The following is a 20,505-nucleotide window of genomic DNA, read 5'->3' on the forward strand; positions in this document are numbered from 1 at the left end:
TTTTTTTTTGAGACGGAGTCTAGCTCTGTCGCCCAGGCTGGAGTGCAGTGGCCAGATCTCAGCTCACTGCAAGCTCCACCTCCCGAGTTTATGCCATTCTCCTGCCTCAGCCTCCAGCGCATCTGGGACTACAGGCGCCCGCCACCTCGCCCAGCTAGTTTTTTGTATTTTTTAGTAGAGACGGGGTTTCACTGTGTTAGCCAGGATGGTCTCGATCTCCTGCCCTCGTGATCCGCCCGTCTCGGCCTCCCAAAGTGCTGGGATTACAGGCTTGAGCCACCGCGCCCGGCCTACTTTGGTTTCTTTTGTGTTGTATTCAGCATATAGATGCTGTACTTGTGTTAGATTTATACGTAAACGTTTCTTCTTTTCTTTACTCCTCTTTCTATTCCTTCTCCTCCTTTTCCTCTCCTTTTTAAACTATTGTAAGTATGGCAGGTGGGTGGCCGGGAGAGGGTTGTTTGTTTTTTGAGACAGAGTCTTGCCCTGTCGCCCAGGCCGGAGTGTAGTGGTGGAATCTCAACTCACTGCAACCTCTACTTCCTGGGTCCAAGTGATTCTCATGCCTCAGCCTCCCAGGTAGCTGGGTTTACAGATGTGTACCACATCTGGCTAATTTTTGTATTTTTAATAGAGGCAGGGTTTCACCATGTTGGCCAGGCTGATCTCAAACTCCTGGCCTCAAGTGCTCTACCTGCCTCGACCTCCCAAGGTGCTGAGATTACAGGTGTGAGCCACTGTGCACGGTCAGGTTTTTGTTGCTGTTGTTAGTTTGCAATTGTTCATTGCTAGTAGGTAGAAATAGAATTGATTTTTTTGTGTTAGCCTCAAATACTTTAGTTGTTACCTTGCTGAATTAACTTACTAGTTTTAGGAGATTTTTGTAGACCTCTTGGGAATTTCTACAAAAACAATCATGTTCTCTGCAAATACGAACAGTTTTATTTCTTTCTTTCCAATCTGTATGACCAAAGCCCTGACTAGGACTTCCATGTGATATTGAACAGCAGCAGGCAGAGTGGACCTTCTTATTTCTGATCTTAGGGAAAGGATCCAGTCTTTCAGCAAGTGTGTTAGTTACTGGCTTTTGCAGATTCCATTCTATCTACAATATGCTGAGAGTTTTTATCACTATATGTATGTTGAATGTTTTCAAAAACTTTTTCTGTATTGATTGATTTTTCTTTATTAGGCTGTTAATATGGTAGATTACGTCGAACCAAGCTTTCCTTCCCAGGACAAACCCCACTTGGTCCTGGCGGGTCATTTTTTTTATATGTAGTACTGGATTTGATTTGCTAGCGTATTGCTGAGTATTTTTGCGTCTCTATTCGTGATAAATTTTGGTCTGTAGTTTCCCATTTTTATACTTGGGTTGTGTTTGAGGGTGATGCTGGCCTCATTAAATGAGTTGAGAAGTGTTCCCTCCTTCTCTATTTTTTTCTGGAAGAGATTGCGTAGAATTGGTATTATTTCTTCTTTCAATGTTGGTGGAATTCACCAATGAAATCTTCTGGGCCTAGAGGTTTTCTTTTCTATTATTACTTTGTGTGTGGGGGACAAGGTCTCGTTCTGTCATGCAGGCTGGAGTGCAGTGGTACAATCATAGCTCACTGGAGCCTTGAACTCCTGGGCTCAAGTGATCCTCCTGCCTCAGCCTCCCAAGTAGCTGGGACCACAGGCATGTGCCACCATGCCCAGCTAATTTTTTTTTTTTAATTTTTGTAGAGTTGGGGTCTCGCTGTATTGCCCAGGCTGATCTTGAACTCCTGGCCTCAAGTGACTCTCCCTCCTCGCCTCCCAAAGTGCAGGGATTACAGGTGTGAGCCACTGTGCCCTACCAATATTTCTTTTTTGAAAGAAAAAGAACTATGAATTCAATTTCTTTAGTGCTTATAGGACTGTTCAGGTTATCTGTTGCATCTTGGGTGACTTTTGGTACATAGAATGTTTGAGGAATTGGTTCATTTAATCTGTTAAATTTCTTTGTGTAGAGTTTCCCTTCAGGCCATGAAACCATTAAAAGGTTAATAAGGGAATTCCCATCTTAACCTTTTCGTGGTTTCAGGGCCTGGGTTATAAATGGCCCCGTTCCTCATGTTGGTCATTGGTGTCTTCTGTTTCTTTTTTCTTTGTTATCCTTGTTGGAGGTTTATCTGTTTTATGGCTCTTTTTTCAAAGAAGTCACTTTTGGATACATTGATTTTTCTTTATTTTTCTGTTTTTAATTTCACCAATTTTGTTCTTGTTTTCTTCTACTTGCCTCTGGCTTTTCTCTTTTTCTAGTTGCTTAAGGTAAGGCTTTAGATTATTGATTTGAGACCTTTCCTCTTTATAAGGTGTACATTTAATGATATACGTTGCCCTTAAGCATTGCTTTAGCTGCATCCCCAAGTTTTTATATGTGTGTATATATATATGTAGTTGTTGTTTTGAGACAGAGTTTCACTCTTGTTGCCCAGGCTGGAGTGCAATGGCACGATCTTGGCTCACTGCAACCTCCACCTCCCAGGTTCAACCAATTCTCCTGCCTCAGCCTCCCGAGTAGCTGGGAGTACAGGTATGCACCACCATGCCCAGCTAATTTTTTGTTTTTAGTAGAGACGGGGTTTCACCATGTTGGTCAGGTTGATCTCGAACTCCTGACCTCAAGTGTTCTGCCCGCCTCGGCTTCCCAAAGTGCTGGGATTACAGGCGTGAGCCACCACACCCAGCCTAAATTTTGATATATTTTTATTTTCATTTAGTTCAGGATATTTTTAATGTTCCTTAAGACTTCCTCTTTGGCTTGCAGATTATTTAGAAGTACAGCACATATTTTTGAAATATTTGGATATTTTTCCATTATCTTTCTATTATTGACTTCTAGTTTAAGTCCATTGCAGTCAAAAGACATGCTTGGTATATTTCAATTCTTTTAAATTTGTTAAGTTGTGTTTTATGGCCCACAATGTGGTTTCTTTTCAAGAATGTTCTGGTGTACTTGAAAAGAGTATATATTCTGCCCAGGCGCCATGGCTCATACCTGTAACCCCAACACTTTGGGAGGCCAAGGCAGGAGAATCACTGCCCAGGAGTTTGAGCCCAGCCTGAGCAACATAGTGAGACCCCATCTCTACAAAAAGTTTAAAAAAAAAAAATTAGCTGGGCATGGTGTTACATGCCTTTTGTCCCAGCTACTCAGGAGGCCGAGGTGGGAGGATCACCTGAACCTGGGAGTTTGAGGCTGCAGTGAGCTCTGGATTGTGCCACTGCACTCCAGCCTGGGTGACCGAGCGAGAGTGTGTGTCCTGCTTGTTTTAGTAAATGTCTGTTCTGTAAATTAGGTGAAGATGTTTGATCTTGGTGTTCAGTTCTTCTATATCCTTGCTGGTTTTCTCACCACTTCTTCTGTTACTAAAGAAGGGGTTGAATTTTCCATCTATAACTGCCTGTTTCCACTTTCAGTTTTTGCTTCATATATTTTGAAAGTCTGTTGTTTAGTACATTCACATTTATAATGATTGTGTCTTATTGGTGAATTGACTCTTATTAACATTTAATGCTCTGGTAATACTCTTTGCTCTTAAGTTTAGTTTGATATTAATATAGCTATTTTAATTTCTTTTGATTGGCGTTTGCGTGTATAATTGTATTTGAGGGAAGTTTCTTATGGACAGCATGCAGTTGGATTATGTGTGTTTACTCCAGCCTGACAAGCTTTGTAATTGGTATGTTTAGACCATTTACATTTAATGTAATTATTGATATGCTTGAATTTAAGGCTACCATTTTACTATTTGTTTACTCTTGTTCCCTGAGGGTTTTATTGCTTAACTTTACTGCCTTCTTTGAGGTTATTTTTTCGTATTCCATTTTAATTTGTCTCAAGTTTTTTAGTGTAAATCTTTGCATAGTTTTTTCAGTAATAGTTCCAGAGACTACAATGTACATACTTCCTTTTTACAGTCTCCTTAGAGTCAACATTTCAACACTTCCAGAAGAATGTAGAGCCGCATCCCTGCCTCCATGTCGGTTCCTTACCCTCTGCCGTTAGGGCGTGGTTAGCGTAATACCTGTATTTGTTGTCAACTCCATTAGACAAAATGGTAATTTTTGCTTTCAACAGTCAAAAATATTTTAGAGAACTTCAGAAGAAAGGAACTCAACTTCATTCATCCAACTGTTGGCCGCTTCTGTTCCTTTTCCTGTATTCCCAGTGTGCCAAGTCTCCTTCTGATACCAGTTTCTTTCTGTCTGAAGGACATTCTACAGGAACTATTTTAGATCAGATCTGATTGCAACAAATTATCTTATTTTTCTTCATCTAAGAATGTCTTTATTTTATTTTCCTTCCTGAAGGATATTTTCATTGGATTAGGAATTCTGGGTTGACAATTATTTTCTTTTAGCACTTTAAAAATATGATTCTTGCCTGGATGTGGTGGCTCATGCCTGGAATCCCAGCACTTTGGGAGGCCAAGAGGGGTGGATCATCTGAGGTCAAGAATTTGAGCTGGGCACGGTGGCTCATGCCTGTAATCTCCGCACTTTGGGAGGCCGAGGCGGGCGGATCATGAGGTCAGGAGATCGAGACCACGGTGAAACCCCGTCTCTACTGAAAAAAAAATACAAAAAATTAGCCAGACCTGGTGGTGGGCACCTGTAGTCCCAGCTACTGGGGAGGCTGAGGCAGGAGAATGGCATGAACCTGGGAGGCGGAGCTTGCAGTGAGCCAAGATTGCACCACTGCACTCCAGCCTGGGCGACAGAGCAAGACTCTGTCTCAAAAAAAAAAAATCAAATAGAATTTGAGACCAGCCTGGCCCATATAGGGAAATCCCATCTCTACTAATACAAAAATTAGCCAGGCGTGGTGGTGCACACCTGTAATCCCAGCTACTTGGGAGGCTGAGGCAGGAGAATTGTTTTAACCTGGGAGGTGGAGCTTGCAGTGAGCCGAGGTCATGCCATTGCACTCCAGCCTGGATGACAGAGTGTGACTCTGTCTCAAAAATAATAATAACAATAATAATAATAATAATAATAATAATACAACTCCACTTCTTTCTGGCCTCCATTGTTTCCGTGGAGAAATCAGTGGTCGTGGGAACCCTTGCTCCTCTCTGTGTGTCAGTGATTGGATTATGATCTGTCTGGGCTTGGACATCTTTTGGTTTGTCTTGTCTGTGATTCTCTCAGCTTCTTTAATTTATAGGCTTATGTTTTCACCAAATTTTGAGTTTTTAGCCAAATTTTATCAAACGTCTTTCTGCACCTAAGTCTTTTCTTCTGTCACTGCAGTAACATGAACGTTGTTAGCCCTTTGTGTGTTTTGTGTTTACTTTTCCTGGCTATTTTTCTTTCTGTTCAGATTTTGGGTCATTTCTGTTGCTCTTTCTTCAAGTTGTCAGATTCATTTCTTCATCGTCCTTCTGCTCTTGAGCCAATCCGTGACATTTTTTATTTCTGTATTTTTCACTTTTAAAATTTTTGTTTGATTCTGCTTTATATCTGTTATTTCTTTGTTGAGACTTTCTATTTTTCCATTTATTTCCAAGTGTTTGCCCTTTCTTTTTTATTTGTTCTTTTTTTAATTTTTTATTATTTATTCATTTATTTTTGAGACAGGGTCTCACTCTGTCAGCCAGGCTGGAGTGCAGTGCTGCAGTCTCAGCTCACTGCAACCTCCACTTCAAGTGATCCTCCCACCTCCGCCTCCCAAGTAGCTGGGACTACAGGCACGCACCACCACACCTTGCTAATTTTTGTCTTTTTTGTAGAGACAGGGTTTTGCCATGTTGCCCAGGCTGTTCTCAAACACCTGAGCTCAAGCAGTCTGCCCGCCTCAGCCTTCCAAGCTCGAGCAGTCTGCCCGCCTCAGCCTTCCAAAGTGTGCCCTTAGGTTTTGGAGCATTTTTATAATAGTGCTTTAAAGTCTTTTTCAGATAATTCCAATAACTATGTCGTCTCAGTGCTGTCGTATTCTTTTTCTATATGAGTTGCTATTTTTCTCGTTTTTTCCTGTGTTGAGTAACTTTGTATTGTACCCTGGACATTTTTTTTTTTTTTTTTTTTTTTGAGATGGAGTCTCGCGCTGTGTCACCCAGGCTGGAGTGCAGTGGCGCGATCTCGGCTCACTGCAAGCTCCGCCTCCCAGGTTCATGCCATTCTCCTGCCTCAGCCTCCGAGTAGCTGGGACTACAGGCGCCCGCCACCACGCCCAGCTAGTTTTTTGTATTTTTAGTAGAGACGGGGTTTCACCATGTTAGCCAGGATGGTCTCGATCTCCTGACCTCGTGATCCACCCGCCTCGGCCTCCCAAAGTGCTGGGATTACAGGCTTGAGCCACCGCGCCCAGCCTAACCCTGGACATTTTTAATGTTAGGGATGAGATTCTTGGTCTTGTTGACATTCTATAAAGATGTTGAAGTGTTTGTTTTACTGTAACCTAGTTGGCTTAACTCTGCAAAGTCTGACCTTCTTTCCCTGGGATTGGTCTCAATGTCATTTTATTTTTAGGGCCTTTGCCTTGCTGTCTGTACATGTCCCACAAGCATACTGACCAGTGGCCAGTCTGACCATGGCAGTGGAGCAGATAAAGGACAGCAGTGAAAACATTCACCGAATCAGACAAAGTCCATGGTTTCATTTGAAAAAACAAACGCAAGGCTCTGAGCAGCAGGAGTTAGGCCGGGCACTGTGCGGACAGCCCTGTCACCATGGGGGGCAGATGTTCCACCCCTGTGGGTGGCGTCAGCCCCTCCTGGAGGAGCCCAGGCTGGCAGGTTGGCAGCAGGACGACGCACTGGGCGGAGTCTGCCGTGGGGCAATGTTGGCCCCAGGACGTGTCAGCGTCCTTTCTCCACGTCAGATAAATAGGTTCTCCTCTTTCGCTGTCCACTTCCCTGGCCCCTGGTTTTTTGAAGTCCATTCCAGATGGCAGGTGATGAGCCTGGGTGAGACTCTGTACACATCCCTTGACCTCCTGGGTCACAGCCAGACGCTTTCACAGCCCTGCAGAGGGCACTGCCCACTTTCACAGTTGAGAAGGGTGAGGGTCGTGGAGCTGGCAGCTGCTCACCTGAAGCCCCTGCTCCTTCTCTGCCCTCCCCAGACCCTCCTGACCTATGAGCCGAGGGCTCGGCCGGTGTCTTCACAGACCCGCCATGTCCGGGGCCTCCCACGTGCTCACGCCATCTGCTCCTGGTGCTGCTGGGACCCCCAGCCCAGGCTCACATAACCCAGCCTCCCTCCCGCCCTCTCCACGGTCACAGTAGAAGAACGGTGAGGCTGTGCTTCCTGGGGCCACGGCAGTGCCCGCGTGCGTAACGGGCCTCCAGGAACCCCCCACCCTTGGGCCCCACCTTCCCTTCCCACGGAGTCTTCCCTCTTGTGATTGGTCACTCAGCCCTGCGGAGGGCACGGCCGGCTCCGAGCTGCCACAGCCCCTGCAGGCGAGGTGTGGACAGATGCCCGCTGCTGTGTTCCCTGGTTTGAGAAACACCCCGAAGGTGGGATTTGGGCACAGGTTTTAGACGTGGACAGGCTGCCTGGATCCAGCTCAGGCCCTGAGTGCTGAGGCCTGGGCCGGTTATGCTTGAGTCTAGAGGATGGGGTAGGAGCACCTGCTTCTGTGGCTGTTCTGGGAGGAATGAAAGGACACCCAGCTCCTGGCCAGGGCACCAGGGCCCACAGAGGACAGCGGGGACACCCAGCTCCCGGCCAGGGCACCAGGGCCCACAGAGGACAGCGGGGACACCCAGCTCCCGGCCGGGGCACCAGGGCCCGCAGAGGACAGTGGGAACGCTTAGCTCAGCATGGTTGGCTTCCACCTGCCGAAACCTGCCTTTTCCAAACATTCCAACAAAGTGCTCAGTTTCAGAAAGCACGCGGCCCTGGATGGGCTGGAAGCGGCCCACAAAGTGAAAGGGCCAATCCCAAGAGGGTGTGCCCGGCTCTGACCTCCATCTTCTTCATCCTCCACAGGTGACCCCAGGGCTTGAAGAGAAGGAGGGGGAGCTGCTGGTGAGGGGACCGTCTGTGTTTCGAGAGTACTGGAATAAACCAGAAGAAACTAAAAGTGCATTCACCCTGGATGGCTGGTTTAAGACAGGTAGGACCCAGCCCCGTGGGAGTGGAGAAGACCCCGAGGGGAACAGGCAAGAACTCAACTCGCTGCCCAGGTTGAGTGACACCGAGGCTGGGAATTCCCAGAATTTTCAGCCAAAGGCGGAAGATGGGGTGGGGTGGGGCTGGGGGCTGCTGTTACGGTGCTGCCTCCTGAGCACCCAGCCTCCCCACTGGCCTCTAGAGCAGGCTCCTTGGCCCTGTCCCTGAGTGCCAGGGGCCCCGGTGCCCCGTGACAAGGCTTCCACGCTGTCCTCAGCACGACAGCCGCTCTGGCACGCACGTACCCTGACCACAGACACTGGGCCCCACGCAGCCTGTCCTGGTGGCCCCTGCTGCCCCTCGTGGGCTGGGGCACCCTCCACCTCCGAGGTGCACCCCTGCACCCTGCACCCTGCACCCAGAGACCTCACCACGCCCATGCTCAGCCACACTTGTGCCCTCCACATCCTTCTCCCCCCCCGGGTCAGAAGTCAGTGGCCACAGTGTGGTTGGTTTGCAGTGTGGCTGTTCGTTTACTGTTCCACAAATCAGCACATTCTCTCTGCCTGCCAGAACAGGCCTGTGGGTGAGTGGGAACCTGCCTGCCTGACTGAGGTGGCCCAGGAAGCCTGTGGCGGTCAGGAGAGACGGCAGCACCCCTGGAGCCGTCCAGACGGCAGCACCCCTGGAGCTACCACTGCCACCCTTCTGCTCTCCCTGAGCCTGCCCTGAGCCACTGCTGCCTGGCCCCTCCTTTGTGAGAAGCTGGCTTGGTCCCAGGATCCCGCGTCCCGCCCCATGGGGCATATTTGGACGGTGGATATTTGGACATTTGGATAGTGGGCATATGTTGATGGACATCTGGATAGTGGACATATGTGGATGGACATTTGGATAGTGGACGTATGTGGATGTGTTACTAAGGGGTCCTTGCTCCCAGAGCTCCCAAGATGGTGGCGGGCCGCTTCCAAGATGGTGGCAAGCCTCGTGTTCTCTGACCTGGGGTTCTTGGCCTCACGGATTCCAAGGAATGGAATCTTGGGCCATGCGGTGAGTGTCATAGCTCTATTAGAAGCTGTGGGTCATGGAAGAGAACCGTGGAACCCAGTGACTAGTGTTCAGCTCGATTAGGACGAACCTGGGCACTTAGCCATGCAGGAACGGTGGCGAGCCTTTAGCCCGATCAGGAGCGGCAATGGGCGCCTCGCTGGATCAGGAGCACAGCGGACACCCTGCCGTATCCGCAGGGATAGAAGTCAGCGGCGGGTCTGTGACGGCGGCCGGCAGCAGTGGTGGATGGCGAGCGAAAGCTCAGCTCGAGCCATAATAAACACGGACCAGAAGAGAGCGCAGTTGCAAGATTTAATGGAGTGAAAACAGAGCTCCCATACCAAGGGAGGGGACCCAAAGAGGGTAGCCGTTCCGGGCTCCAATGCCTGGGTTTATATCCCGACCATTGTCCCTCCCACTGCGCTCTCAGGCGATAGATGATTGGCTATTTCTTTACCTCCTGTTTTAGCCTAATTAGCATTTTAGTGAGCTCTCTTTACTACCTGACTGGTCGGTGTGAGCAAGCCCCATGCTTAAAGGCGGACGCGGTCACCTTCCCAGCTTGGCTTAGGCATTCTTAGTTGGCCCAGGAAGTCCAGCTGGTCCTCTCAGATGGACATTTGGATGGTGGACGTATTGGATGGATATTTGGATAGTGGACGCGCGTGGGTGGACGTTCGGAGAGCGGACCGCGTGGGTGGACGTTCGGAGAGTGGGACCGCGTGGGTGGACGTTCGGAGAGCAGACCGCATGAGTGGGCGTTCGGAGAGTGGGACCGCGTGGGTGGACGTTCGGAGAGCGGACCGCGTGGGTGGACGTTCGGAGAGTGGGACCGCGTGGGTGGACGTTCGGAGAGTGGGACCCCGGTGGGTGGGCGTTCGGAGAGTGGGACCCCGGTGGGTGGGCGTTCGGAGAGCGGACCGCGTGGGTGGGCGTTCGGAGAGTGGGACCCCGGTGGGTGGGCGTTCGGAGAGTGGGACCCCGGTGGGTGGGCGTTCGGAGAGCGGGACCGCGTGAGTGGGCGTTTGGAGAGTGGGACCCCGGTGGGTGGGCGTTCGGAGAGTGGGACCCCGGTGGGTGGGCGTTCGGAGAGCGGACCGCGTGAGTGGGCGTTTGGAGAGTGGGACCCCGGTGGGTGGGCGTTCGGAGAGTGGTACCCCGGTGGGTGGGCGTTCGGAGAGTGGGACCCCGGTGGGTGTGGCTGCAGGTACTCACTGTGGTGTGTTTATCCTGAAGATGTGCGCGCTGCTCCTGACCCCTAGGCAGTGAGATTGTGGTGGTTTTTCTTTTCTTTTCTTTTTTTTTTTTTTTGGTCTGTCTATATTTTATGCTGAACATCATTATTTTATAATAACCTTTAAGTAATATTTTCCAAAAAGAGAGGCTCATTATCACGCATCAGAATTTGTTGACCCGAAATCAGAAACACGTCTGCCCTGTGCCTTTCCACAGGGAGCAGAGCTGGGGGATGCAGCGTGCAGGCGGGACGGGCTCCTTGAGGGGTGCTGGAAGGGGCCATGTTGGCCCGCAGCCTCGCCGCCTCATGGCCTGATCCTGTGGGTCCCAGAGGCCCTGGAGCATGTGCTGCCGTGAGGCGGGTGTGCTAGGTGTGTGGTCATTCCGCACGTTTGCAAAGCGAAGGTTCCATGAGCTCCTAGAGCAGAGGCCAGTGCCCCACGCAGCGTCTCACAGGCTTCCCAAGGCATCCTGGGAGGCACCTCCATGGGCCGGACATCAGCAGAGGACCCAGGGCTGGGGCCCTAGAAGCCTCTCTGCGACAGGACATGGTCAGCACATCAAACACTCCCAGTTTATCTTTTTTATACATCCCCATTAGTGCACACTGAGCTGGGGGAACAAGCCTGTCCATGACTTCCCTTCAAGTGCAGAATTACAGGAACCTGACTAGAGCGGGTCCTGCTCGGAGCCTCCCTCCAGCGCCCTCTGAATGCCCCGACCCCAACCTGACTCATGCTGCGGTTCTTTTATTTCCTTATTTGTGTATGTATTTATTTATTTATTTTTGAGATGGAGTCTTGCTCTGTCACCCAGGCTGGAGCGCAGTGGTGCAATCTCGGCTCACTGCAACCTCTGCCTCCCGGGTTTAAGTGATTCTCCTGCCTCAGCCTCCCAAGTAGCTGGGATTACAGGCACCCGCCACCAAGCCAGCTAATTTTTGTATTTTTAGTACAGATGGGTTTCACCATGTTGGCCAGGCTGGTCTCAAACTCCTGACCTCAGGTGATCCGTCCGCCTCAGCCTCCCAAAGTGCTGGGATTACAGGTGTGAGCTACCGCTCCTGGTCAGTTCTTTTATTTTTAAATTCAGATAAAAAGCTGAAGGTGTTTTTTTCTTTGAAAGCACAGGAACCACAGCCCTGTGGATTTTGCGAGTCGCGGGGCTCCCTGAGCCGTGGGAGGGCAGCCGTGTGAGATGTGGGGCTGTGAGTGCGGAAACACTCGTAGTCACCAGTGCCGATGCGTATTTCAGCCGGGGCGGAATTGCATGCATTAATTATTGTAAAGAGATGTCTTTAGGAGAAAATGATTTTGAAATTCAGTTTAATTTCATTGTAACGTGCTGCAAACAGGAAGGGAGTATGTGTGTTTAATTGGCTCTCGGGGGTAAGGCCTGGAAGCCGCATGCCTTTGTCACAGGCCATTAGCGATGCCGCCTGCATAATGAGAGCCTGCAATCAGCTCACAGCTGCCGCCCCTGCCGGGAGAGCATGATATTAAATAGAAATCAGGAGAAATTAAACTTAACCCTTTCCCTGGCCAGCCCCTCCTGCCACACAGATTCTGGCATAAGCTGGCGGGCACAGGGGATGGCCGGGGATGGCTGGACACAGCCGAGGATGGCCAGGATGGCCGAGGCCGGCCTACAGCTCCTCAGCAGTCTCCTCCAGGTCAGGATGAGAGGAGAGGTTGCCAGCTTTGATGCCGGCCGCTCCTGCCCCCTGACCTGCCTCCGTGCCTACAGCCTGCTTGTGCCTCAAGATCACACAGGGGGTTTGCGAGGCCAGGGGTCTCTGCCGCTGCTCCAGGAGATGTCAAAGGTCTGTCTCAAGTAACCGCTCTGACAACCAAAATGATCTCTCCAGATGCTCTGACTCCACGTGCCCTCGCTCAAAGACACGTAGGCACATTTGCCGCCTGGGCGAGTAGAAGGTGACACGGAGGTGGGCAGCTCTGCTGGGCAGGTGCGGGAGCAGCAGCAGCCCCTCCTGGGGGTATCTGGGGATCAGGAGAGGGGCGGTGGGGCAGGCCGGAGTCCCTGCAGGGGTGAATGGGGTCTTAGGCTCCAGCCGGGAGAGGAAACCTGTTGAAGGAGCTCCTTAGAGAAGAGCCAGGGATCTCGGGGAGGACCACCAGGAGCTTGTGGGGAAGAATTGAGGGGAAGAGCCCCAGGTCCCGGGAGGACCACCAGGAGCTCACAGGGAAGGATGGGGAGAGGCGAGTGGCTGGAGAACCCCCAGACTGAGAAGTCCTGCTTAGGGAGGGAGAAGAGAGCTGGGCCCGAGTGGCCCCATCCCCCAAGATTGAGCATCAGCCCAGTCACCTGGGCCCTCCACGTGGTCACAGGCACCACCACTGGGCACTAGCCTAGTTGTCACCCTGTCTGAAGCATGTTAGGGGCAGCAGCAAGGGCCCACTGCTTCCAGGGCCCGGCTGGGGCTCCATGCGTCCCTGGGCATCCCCAGAACCTTCTGTGTCTCAGCCGTTGGGTGCTTACATCTGGGCCAGTGGCAAAGGGTTAAAGAGACCTTGTGATTTAGTTGGGACTCATTGGCCTCAAGAAGCAGAAAATCAGAGGGACAGCAGCCCCAGCCACCACGGTTTCCCCTGTGGAGCCAGAGCTCCCCGGCAGGCACTGTGGAGGCCACGTGGGGACTGGCAGTGCCATGGTCCTGGCCCAAGGCCTAGCAGCCTCCCACAGCCTCCCACTGTGGGCACGAGGTGGACGCTGAGCCCCCAGGCCTGATGGCACATTTGAGGTCAGATGGGGACACCTGGGCTGTTCCTGCAGCTGTCCCCTCGTCCAGAGGAGGGACCTTCTCAGAAGCCCTAGGGCCTTTGTCTCATGGACTAAAACTCTCTCCTGGCCATCCTGCCTTCACAGGACACTGGGCGCCTCTGTGGGGCAAGGGAAGGAACACAGGCATCCTGGTGGGGCCCCAAGACCCAACCAAGGCTCGTCTGGCTGGTGCCAGCCCCTGCGCCAAGGGTGCCGACCAAGGTCAGAGCCGATTGTGGGGATGACAGGTGCCGAAATGGCCATGCCCGCCCCAGCCCCTTCCATCCAGCAGAGGGACCTCGCTGGGCCTCCCGCACTCGGCCGGCTGTGCTGTGAAGCCCCCTCTTCCCTTCTCAGAGCCATCCGTCCACGCGACAGCTCCTGAGAGGGACCCTGTTTTGCTGCCTGCAGGTGCCAAGCTGACTGACGGGCCATGCTGAGGAGGGGTGGCCCCAGCCCTCCTGCAAGATGCCCTTCAGTGCAGCCTGCAGGGCCACCAGGCCCACGAGACGGGCATGGCCTTCAGATGTATCTTAGCCTGGGTTCCCTAGAAACACACGCGGACTCTGGGCAGAGGGTGAGTGTTTTGACGGTTTTTTTAAAAGCCAAAGTTACACACCCGTGGCTTAAAGACCCAAATGGTTTTAGCAGTTTGAGAAGAACCACAGCCGTGCCCCTTCCCCAGACTCACCAGCTGCTGCTTCTGTGCAGACTCTTCATCCTGAGGGCTGCCAGTGCCGCCACCTCTGGACTCCTTTTTACTGCTGTGACTTGACTCCCGCAGAGGAGGCCCCTCCTCGGGCGTGGCCCGGCTCAGGCCCTACAGCATCTGCACTGTTGAGACCATGGAGTCGCCGATGAGAACTGAGCCCAGGAGACACTGAGATTTTTCCTCTTTGTTTCTTTTCCAGAGTCAGGAAAGTCTTGGTTTTCTTGGTCTTCTGGTGCCAATTCCTGGTGGGCTGGGCTGGTCTCCCCACGGCGCCTCCTTCCCCGTCACCACCACCCCTTCCCTCCTGGCGAGTGAGGACTTCCGCTCCCAGCCCACAGCATCCTCCTCTTCTCACTTCCGCCCCCAGCTTTGGGGACTGCTTTCCCCGGGGCTTCGTGAGGCAGGGTGTGTAGGGTCAATACTTGGAGACTCGCGTGTCTCTCCGTGTCTTCGTTCTGCCCTCAGCCGTGCTTGCTGGTTTGGCTGGGTATAGGTTCTGGGTTAGAAGTCAGTTCTGTGTCATTTTCTGGCCTTCAGATTTGCTGATGCCCCAGCCGTGCTGAATCCTGGCACTTGGTGACTCCCTCTTTTCTTTTTTTTGAGATAGAGTCTCGCTCTGTTGCCAGGCTGGAGTGCGGTGGCGCCATCTCGGCTCACTGCAACCTCTGCCTCCCAGGTTCAAGCAATTCTCCTGCTTCAGCCTCCCAAGAGTAGTTTGGATTACAGGCACCCGCCACCATGCCTGGCTAATTTTTGTATTTTTAGTAAAGACGGGGTTTCACCATGTTGGCCAGATGGTCTCAATCTCCTGATCTCGTGATCTCCCCACCTCGGCCTGCCAAAGTGCCGGAATTACAGGCATGAGCCACTGCGCCCAGCCGTGACCACCTCTTTTTAATGTACAGGGTCTCCTCTGTCCCCAGACCCCTGAGCCCAGGTTGAGGAGTCACCAGGTGAGGACTGACCAAGGTCAGGGAGCCGCCGGGTGAGCGCTGAGCCCAGGTCAGGGAGCTGGGTCTCAGGCCATCTCTGGGACTCCCTCTGCCTTCAAGAAGCCTCTCCCACGCTTGGCCCACAGAGGAGACCTGGCTGGCACTGGGGTCCAGGTGCAGAAGCCTCCAGTGTGCACAGCCACCTGAGCTTCCAGCACCTTCCCTCCTGCTGGGCGGTGGCCTCTGCCTGGCCGCGATGGAGGCCGCCTGCCCTGCTGCCCCTTTGAGCCTCAGTCTGTCCTCCCTGCAGCCACCTCCCCTAGCAAGGTGCCCAGGGGCAACCAACTGGTGGTACCTTTCATGTAACTTGGTTTCCAGCTGCCTCTGCACACACATGGAGCACCTGTTCCAGCTGCCTCTCTCTCTGCACACACAAGCACCTGTTCCAGCTGCCTCTCTCTCTACACACACGGGCACCTGTTCCAGCTGCCTCTCTCTGTACACACGGGGCACCTGTTCCAGCTGCCTCTCTCTGCACACACGAGCACCTGTTCCAGCTGCCTCTCTCTCTACACACACGAGCACCTGTTCCAGCTGCCTCTCTCTACACACACGGGGCACCTGTTCCAGCTGCCTCTCTCTGCACACACATGGAGCACCTGTTCCAGCTGCCTCTCTCTCTACACACACGGGGCACCTGTTCCAGCTGCCTCTCTCTACACACACGGGCACCTGTTCCAGCTGCCTCTCTCTCTACACACACGGGGCACCTGTTCCAGCTGCCTCTCTCTCTACACACACGGGGCACCTGTTCCAGCTGCCTCTCTCTACACACACGGGCACCTGTTCCAGCTGCCTCTCTCTCTACACACACGGGGCACCTGTTCCAGCTGCCTCTCTCTGCACACACGGGGGCACCTGTTCCAGCTGCCTCTCTCTCTACACACACGGGGCACCTGTTCCAGCTGCCTCTCTCTCTACACACACGGGGCACCTGTTCCAGCTGCCTCTCTCTCTACACACACGAGCACCTGTTCCAGCTGCCTCTCTCTCTACACACACGAGCACCTGTTCCAGCTGCCTCTCTCTACACACACGGGGCACCTGTTCCAGCTGCCTCTCTCTGCACACACATGGAGCACCTGTTCCAGCTGCCTCTCTCTCTACACACACGGGGCACCTGTTCCAGCTGCCTCTCTCTCTACACACACGAGCACCTGTTCCAGCTGCCTCTCTCTCTACACACACGAGCACCTGTTCCAGCTGCCTCTCTCTCTACACACACGAGCACCTGTTCCAGCTGCCTCTCTCTGTACACACGAGCACCTGTTCCAGCTGCCTCTCTCTCTACACACACGGGGCACCTGTTCCAGCTGCCTCTCTCTCTACACACACGAGCACCTGTTCCAGCTGCCTCTCTCTACACACACGGGGCACCTGTTCCAGCTGCCTCTCTCTCTACACACACGGGGCACCTGTTCCAGCTGCCTCTCTCTCTACACACACGGGGCACCTGTTCCAGCTGCCTCTCTCTACACACACGGGGCACCTGTTCCAGCTGCCTCTCTCTGCACACACGGGGCACCTGTTCCAGCTGCCTCTCTCTGCACACACAGGGGCACCTGTTCCAGGCTTGGAGGCCAGGGACTCGGGGGCAGAGGTCTCAGGGCAGGGGCTTGGGCTTCCCTCGGTGCTTTCCTCAATGACCAGGGGACAAGCTTCACATTCTGTTGCTGGCATCAGTGCCATTTGGGAGCAAAAGTCCGACAGACTAGTTCTGTGCCTCTCTTCACCCTGTTTCCTGGGATCGGGTTTTGGGGGCTGGTGTCACTCCAGATCCAGGCTCAAGAACCGGATCTGCACAGCAGAACAGGCGTTGTTCTTATCTTGCGTGCTGGTCAGGCCATCCCCCCGGCCGGGAGTGCTTCCTCCAAGGCCCACAGACAAGGTCTCGCTGGGGGACTGGGGACTGCAGCACCTCTCTCCACCCACACTTCCAGAGAATTCAAATCTGAGTATTGGGAGATTTATTTTCAATTACAGTGGAAGGCAGAGACATGAAATAGCACCGAATTCAAAGCAGCTCATAAATCCAGGTAATAGGAGTTTATTGATTGCTACATTGTATCTGTCAGAACAAAACTCCTTTAATGCACACATCAGGCCGAGGAGATACACAGCCCATTGGCAGCCAACTCCAATTCCAGAATCAATGCATTTTGATAAATAGGTTGTTATAAAAAGTAAAGGTTATTTAACTTGACGTGCATTTTACAATGATTGCGAGTTGCCCTGGAGCCTCTGAACCTTCTGAGTCGCCCTCGCTGCCGCAGGACCTCCTCCCGCGGTGTCCAACCCACTCTTGCTTGGCTGAGACTTTGTTTAAACCCTGGCTCCGATGCCCCTGAGCCCTTGATAGCAGCGTCCCAGACTGGAAGAACAAAACCAGCCACTCTTCCCCTTGGCAAAGGCACAGCAAGGCGGGTGAGGCGGGCGCTGGACAGTCTGGGAATGGGCAGGGAGGTGTGACCCTCGGAGCTGAGGTTGCTCCGCACTGGGAGAAACTCGAACAAAGCCTGACACGTTCCAAAGGGCAAGCTCAGGGCTAAGAGGGAAGCAGCGGGGCAGCCCCTTTGGGTGGCGGTGCCCAGGCCTTGCAGACAAGATACTGGCCAGGGGAGGTGGACCAGGGGCACCAGGGCAGAGGGGCCCTGTGTGTGCAGCAGGAGGGACCCTGAAGGGCCCCGGCCTAGAGGGGGCCTTTGCAAGGAGGATTGCCAGGAACGTCCAGGCCAAGGCATCCGGGCAAAGGCGGCCGGGCCCAGGAGATGCACGTGTGACTTGGGCTTTCTTCTGTGGGCGGTGGGAAGTCTCCCTACACCCAGAAGGAGCTCCAGGCAGCAGTGAGGATGGGGATTCCGAGCTGGAGGGTGGAGCTGGGGGTGCTGGCTGGGCTGACAGCAGCACCACCCTCTGATGCCCGGGGTGGGACGGACACACGACTGCCACCATCCACTGAGGGTCCCCGCACGCCAAGCACGCGCTCTGAGCACTGAGGGTCCCCGCATGCCACACATGCGTTCTGAGCACAAAAGCACCTTTCAGAATCCTCCCCGAGACAGGTATCTGTCACAGAGAGACAGGTCTCAGTCCTGCACTGATTGGCTCCGCCCAGTGCTGCTGGGGGAGTCTCAGACACAGCCTTTTTCCGACAGGTGTAGCTGCCACTTTCTCCAGCACAGAAGCCTGGGGCCCTGAGAATGGCACCATGCTGCACGCTGACCCTTGGGGTTCTTCCCTCCGCATGGCTCAGTGGAAACCCTGCATGTAGCACAGCGGGCAGGCTGGGGCCTGTGATGACCCTGGGATTGGAGGCCAGGCAGGGCTTCACTGAGAAGCGGGGATCTGGGGCCTGGCGCCCAGGGAATGGACGACTCCGCAAGCTGCCCCCACCAGTCCTTCCTGAGCACTGGCTTCAGGAGAAGCATCTCAGGGCAGAGGCAGCCAGGCCCAGGCAGGGAGTGACCCCTGAACAAGGCCTGCAGCAGGGTCTCGGGGCCTGACTGTGCCAGAAACAGCCCCGAGCCAGAAAGGATGGGCAGATGCTGACTGCCACCACTCCTGGGATATCTCAGCACCAGGGCTTCGACCCCTGGGGATACACACCCATGCCTGCAAACACACCCACACCTGCAGACACGCCCACGCCTGCAGAGACACCCACGTCTGCAGACACGCCCACGCCTGCAGACACACCCACGCCTGCAGACACACCCACGCCTGCACACACACCCACGCCTGCACACACACCCACACCTGCACACACACCCACACCTGCAGAGACACCCACGCCTGCACACACACCCACGCCAGCACACACACCCACTCCTGCACACACCCGCGCCTGCACACACACCCGCGCCTGCGCACACACCCACGCCTGCACACACACCCACGCCTGCAGAGACACCCACGCCTGCACACACACCCACGCCTGCACACACACCCACGCCTGCAGAGACACCCACGCCTGCACACACACCCACGCCTGCACACACACCCGCGCCTGCGCACACACCCGCGCCTGCGCACACACCCACGCCTGCAGAGACACCCACGCCTGCACACACACCCGCGCCTGCACACACACCCACGCCAGCACACACACCCACTCCTGCACACACACCCACACCTGCAGAGACACCCACGCCTGCACACACACCCACGCCAGCACACACACCCGCGCCTGCGCACACACCCACGCCTGCGCACACACCCGCGCCTGCAGAGACACCCACGCCTGCACACACACCCGCGCCTGCACACACACCCACGCCAGCACACACACCCACTCCTGCAGAGACACCCACGCCTGCACACACACCCACGCCAGCACACACACCCGCGCCTGCGCACACACCCGCGCCTGCGCACACACCCGCGCCTGCACACACACCCACGCCTGCACACACACCCACACCTGCAGAGACACCCACGCCTGCACACACACCCACGCCAGCACACACACCCACTCCTGCACACACCCACGCCAGCACACACACCCACTCCTGCACACACCCACGCCAGCACACACACCCACTCCTGCACACACCCGCGCCTGCACACACACCCGCGCCTGCGCACACACCCACGCCAGCACACACACCCACTCCTGCACACACCCGCGCCTGCACACACACCCGCGCCTGCGCACACACCCACGCCAGCACACACACCCACGCCTGCACACACACCCACGCCTGCACACACACTCGCGGGCATGCGCACCATGGGCCCATTGGTCATGAGACATCTTCGGGCTGGGAGTGCAGGTTCTGAGGCTGCAGCCTGCTCTCCTGGACTTCTCACCCTCAGTGGCTGGTGGTGTCTGTGTTGAGCTACTCGAGAAAGAAAGAAATGGGGGAAGCTCAGTGCCCACAGGAGGGCTCCAGGAAGGAAAGTGTGGGGCAGCCCCGGCCATTGTTCTAGGACCAGCATGGTCAGGTGCGGAGGGCAAAAGACGGACACCAGCAGGAGGTTCCAGGCACCCAGGAAAGGCCCTGTCCTCAGCCACCAGTGGCGCCTCTCCCATCCAGAGGGGCTAGACAGTCACTGCTGGACCCCACCGTGGTACATGTTGTAAGGTGTCTGGTTCACTTGTTTTATGAGTATTTGGTCTGGATTCTCTTGTGGGCCTGAGAGACGGCAGGACAGGGCCTGGTGGGTCTTGGCGCCTCCCCGAGAGCCTACCTGCGTGAGGGGCGCTGCAGTCCCAGGGGTGCCGTCTGGGGGCCTTTGCAGCGGCAGCAGCACAGCCAGGAGGCCCAGCACACCCTGGCATCCATCCTGAGGGAGGGTCAAAGCATCAGACCCTGTGCTTGTTGCTTAGAAAAGGCCATGTGTCCCACCATGACCAGTGGTTATCAATCACTGTGACAGAAACAGGTCCTGAGCCGGCTTACTAATGCAGGGTGTCTGCAGACCATGGGCCCAGCAGGGCTCCTGGCACCTCTGGGTCCTTGCAGGCTCTGGGCCCACTGCTGACCTGACCTGGAAGAACTGCATACAGCTGAGCGTGGGGATGGGACCCCACCTCATGGGCACAGTCCCACCTTGGGATGCGCGTCACGACCACCAGGGATGTGGGCTTACCTGGCATAGCTGCTTCCGCATTGGAGTTGCCACAGGGTAGTAACCAGAGCC

At 54.3% G+C, this 20,505-nt stretch overlaps 3 protein-coding genes across 55 annotated transcripts in view; all 3 read left to right on the forward strand.

The window, feature by feature from the left end:
• The window catches only part of ACSF3 (acyl-CoA synthetase family member 3), a 65,010-nt gene that overhangs the window by 35,009 nt on the left and 9,496 nt on the right, over nucleotides 1–20,505 (forward strand). For 2 of the 3 annotated variants that reach the window (XR_007722007.1, XR_007722006.1), the window contains exons 7-9: nucleotides 7,969–8,095; nucleotides 13,570–13,735; nucleotides 13,870–14,808. Coding sequence is in view for 1 of the 3 variants with exons in the window: in XM_050773719.1 (XP_050629676.1) it covers nucleotides 7,969–8,095 (127 nt within the window). In the remaining 2 variants the exon portion in view is untranslated. Of the gene's footprint in view, nucleotides 1–7,968; nucleotides 8,096–13,569; nucleotides 13,736–13,869; nucleotides 14,809–20,505 lie in introns of those variants that run through there. The other variant, XM_050773719.1, reaches the window with a different exon arrangement.
• Nucleotides 14,854–17,505, forward strand: LOC126944305 (uncharacterized). Of its 50 annotated transcripts, XM_050773691.1 has the most exons (7): nucleotides 14,854–15,423; nucleotides 15,500–15,534; nucleotides 15,797–15,870; nucleotides 15,945–16,093; nucleotides 16,167–16,203; nucleotides 16,240–16,387; nucleotides 16,425–17,505. In XM_050773691.1, the coding sequence occupies exons 1-7, from the start codon at nucleotides 15,059–15,061 to the stop codon at nucleotides 17,030–17,032; spliced, it is 1,416 nt and encodes a 471-aa protein (XP_050629648.1). In that variant the 5' UTR covers nucleotides 14,854–15,058; the 3' UTR covers nucleotides 17,033–17,505. The 50 variants fall into 50 exon arrangements, with proteins under 50 accessions (XP_050629648.1, XP_050629638.1, XP_050629630.1 ...); XM_050773681.1 differs by having other exon boundaries at nucleotides 15,500–15,572; nucleotides 15,834–15,906; nucleotides 16,020–16,093; nucleotides 16,129–16,387; XM_050773673.1 differs by having other exon boundaries at nucleotides 15,500–15,572; nucleotides 15,834–15,870; nucleotides 15,945–16,128; nucleotides 16,167–16,387.
• Nucleotides 17,525–20,398, forward strand: LOC126944319 (prestalk protein-like). Of its 2 annotated transcripts, none has more exons than XM_050773736.1 (2): nucleotides 17,525–18,850; nucleotides 18,995–20,398. In XM_050773736.1, the coding sequence occupies exons 1-2, from the start codon at nucleotides 18,405–18,407 to the stop codon at nucleotides 19,608–19,610; spliced, it is 1,062 nt and encodes a 353-aa protein (XP_050629693.1). In that variant the 5' UTR covers nucleotides 17,525–18,404; the 3' UTR covers nucleotides 19,611–20,398. The 2 variants fall into 2 exon arrangements, with proteins under 2 accessions (XP_050629693.1, XP_050629692.1); XM_050773735.1 differs by having other exon boundaries at nucleotides 17,527–18,940.

This window comes from Macaca thibetana, chromosome 20, assembly GCF_024542745.1.
Source record: "Macaca thibetana thibetana isolate TM-01 chromosome 20, ASM2454274v1, whole genome shotgun sequence".
In the NCBI taxonomy this organism is placed as follows: Eukaryota; Metazoa; Chordata; class Mammalia; order Primates; family Cercopithecidae; genus Macaca; species Macaca thibetana.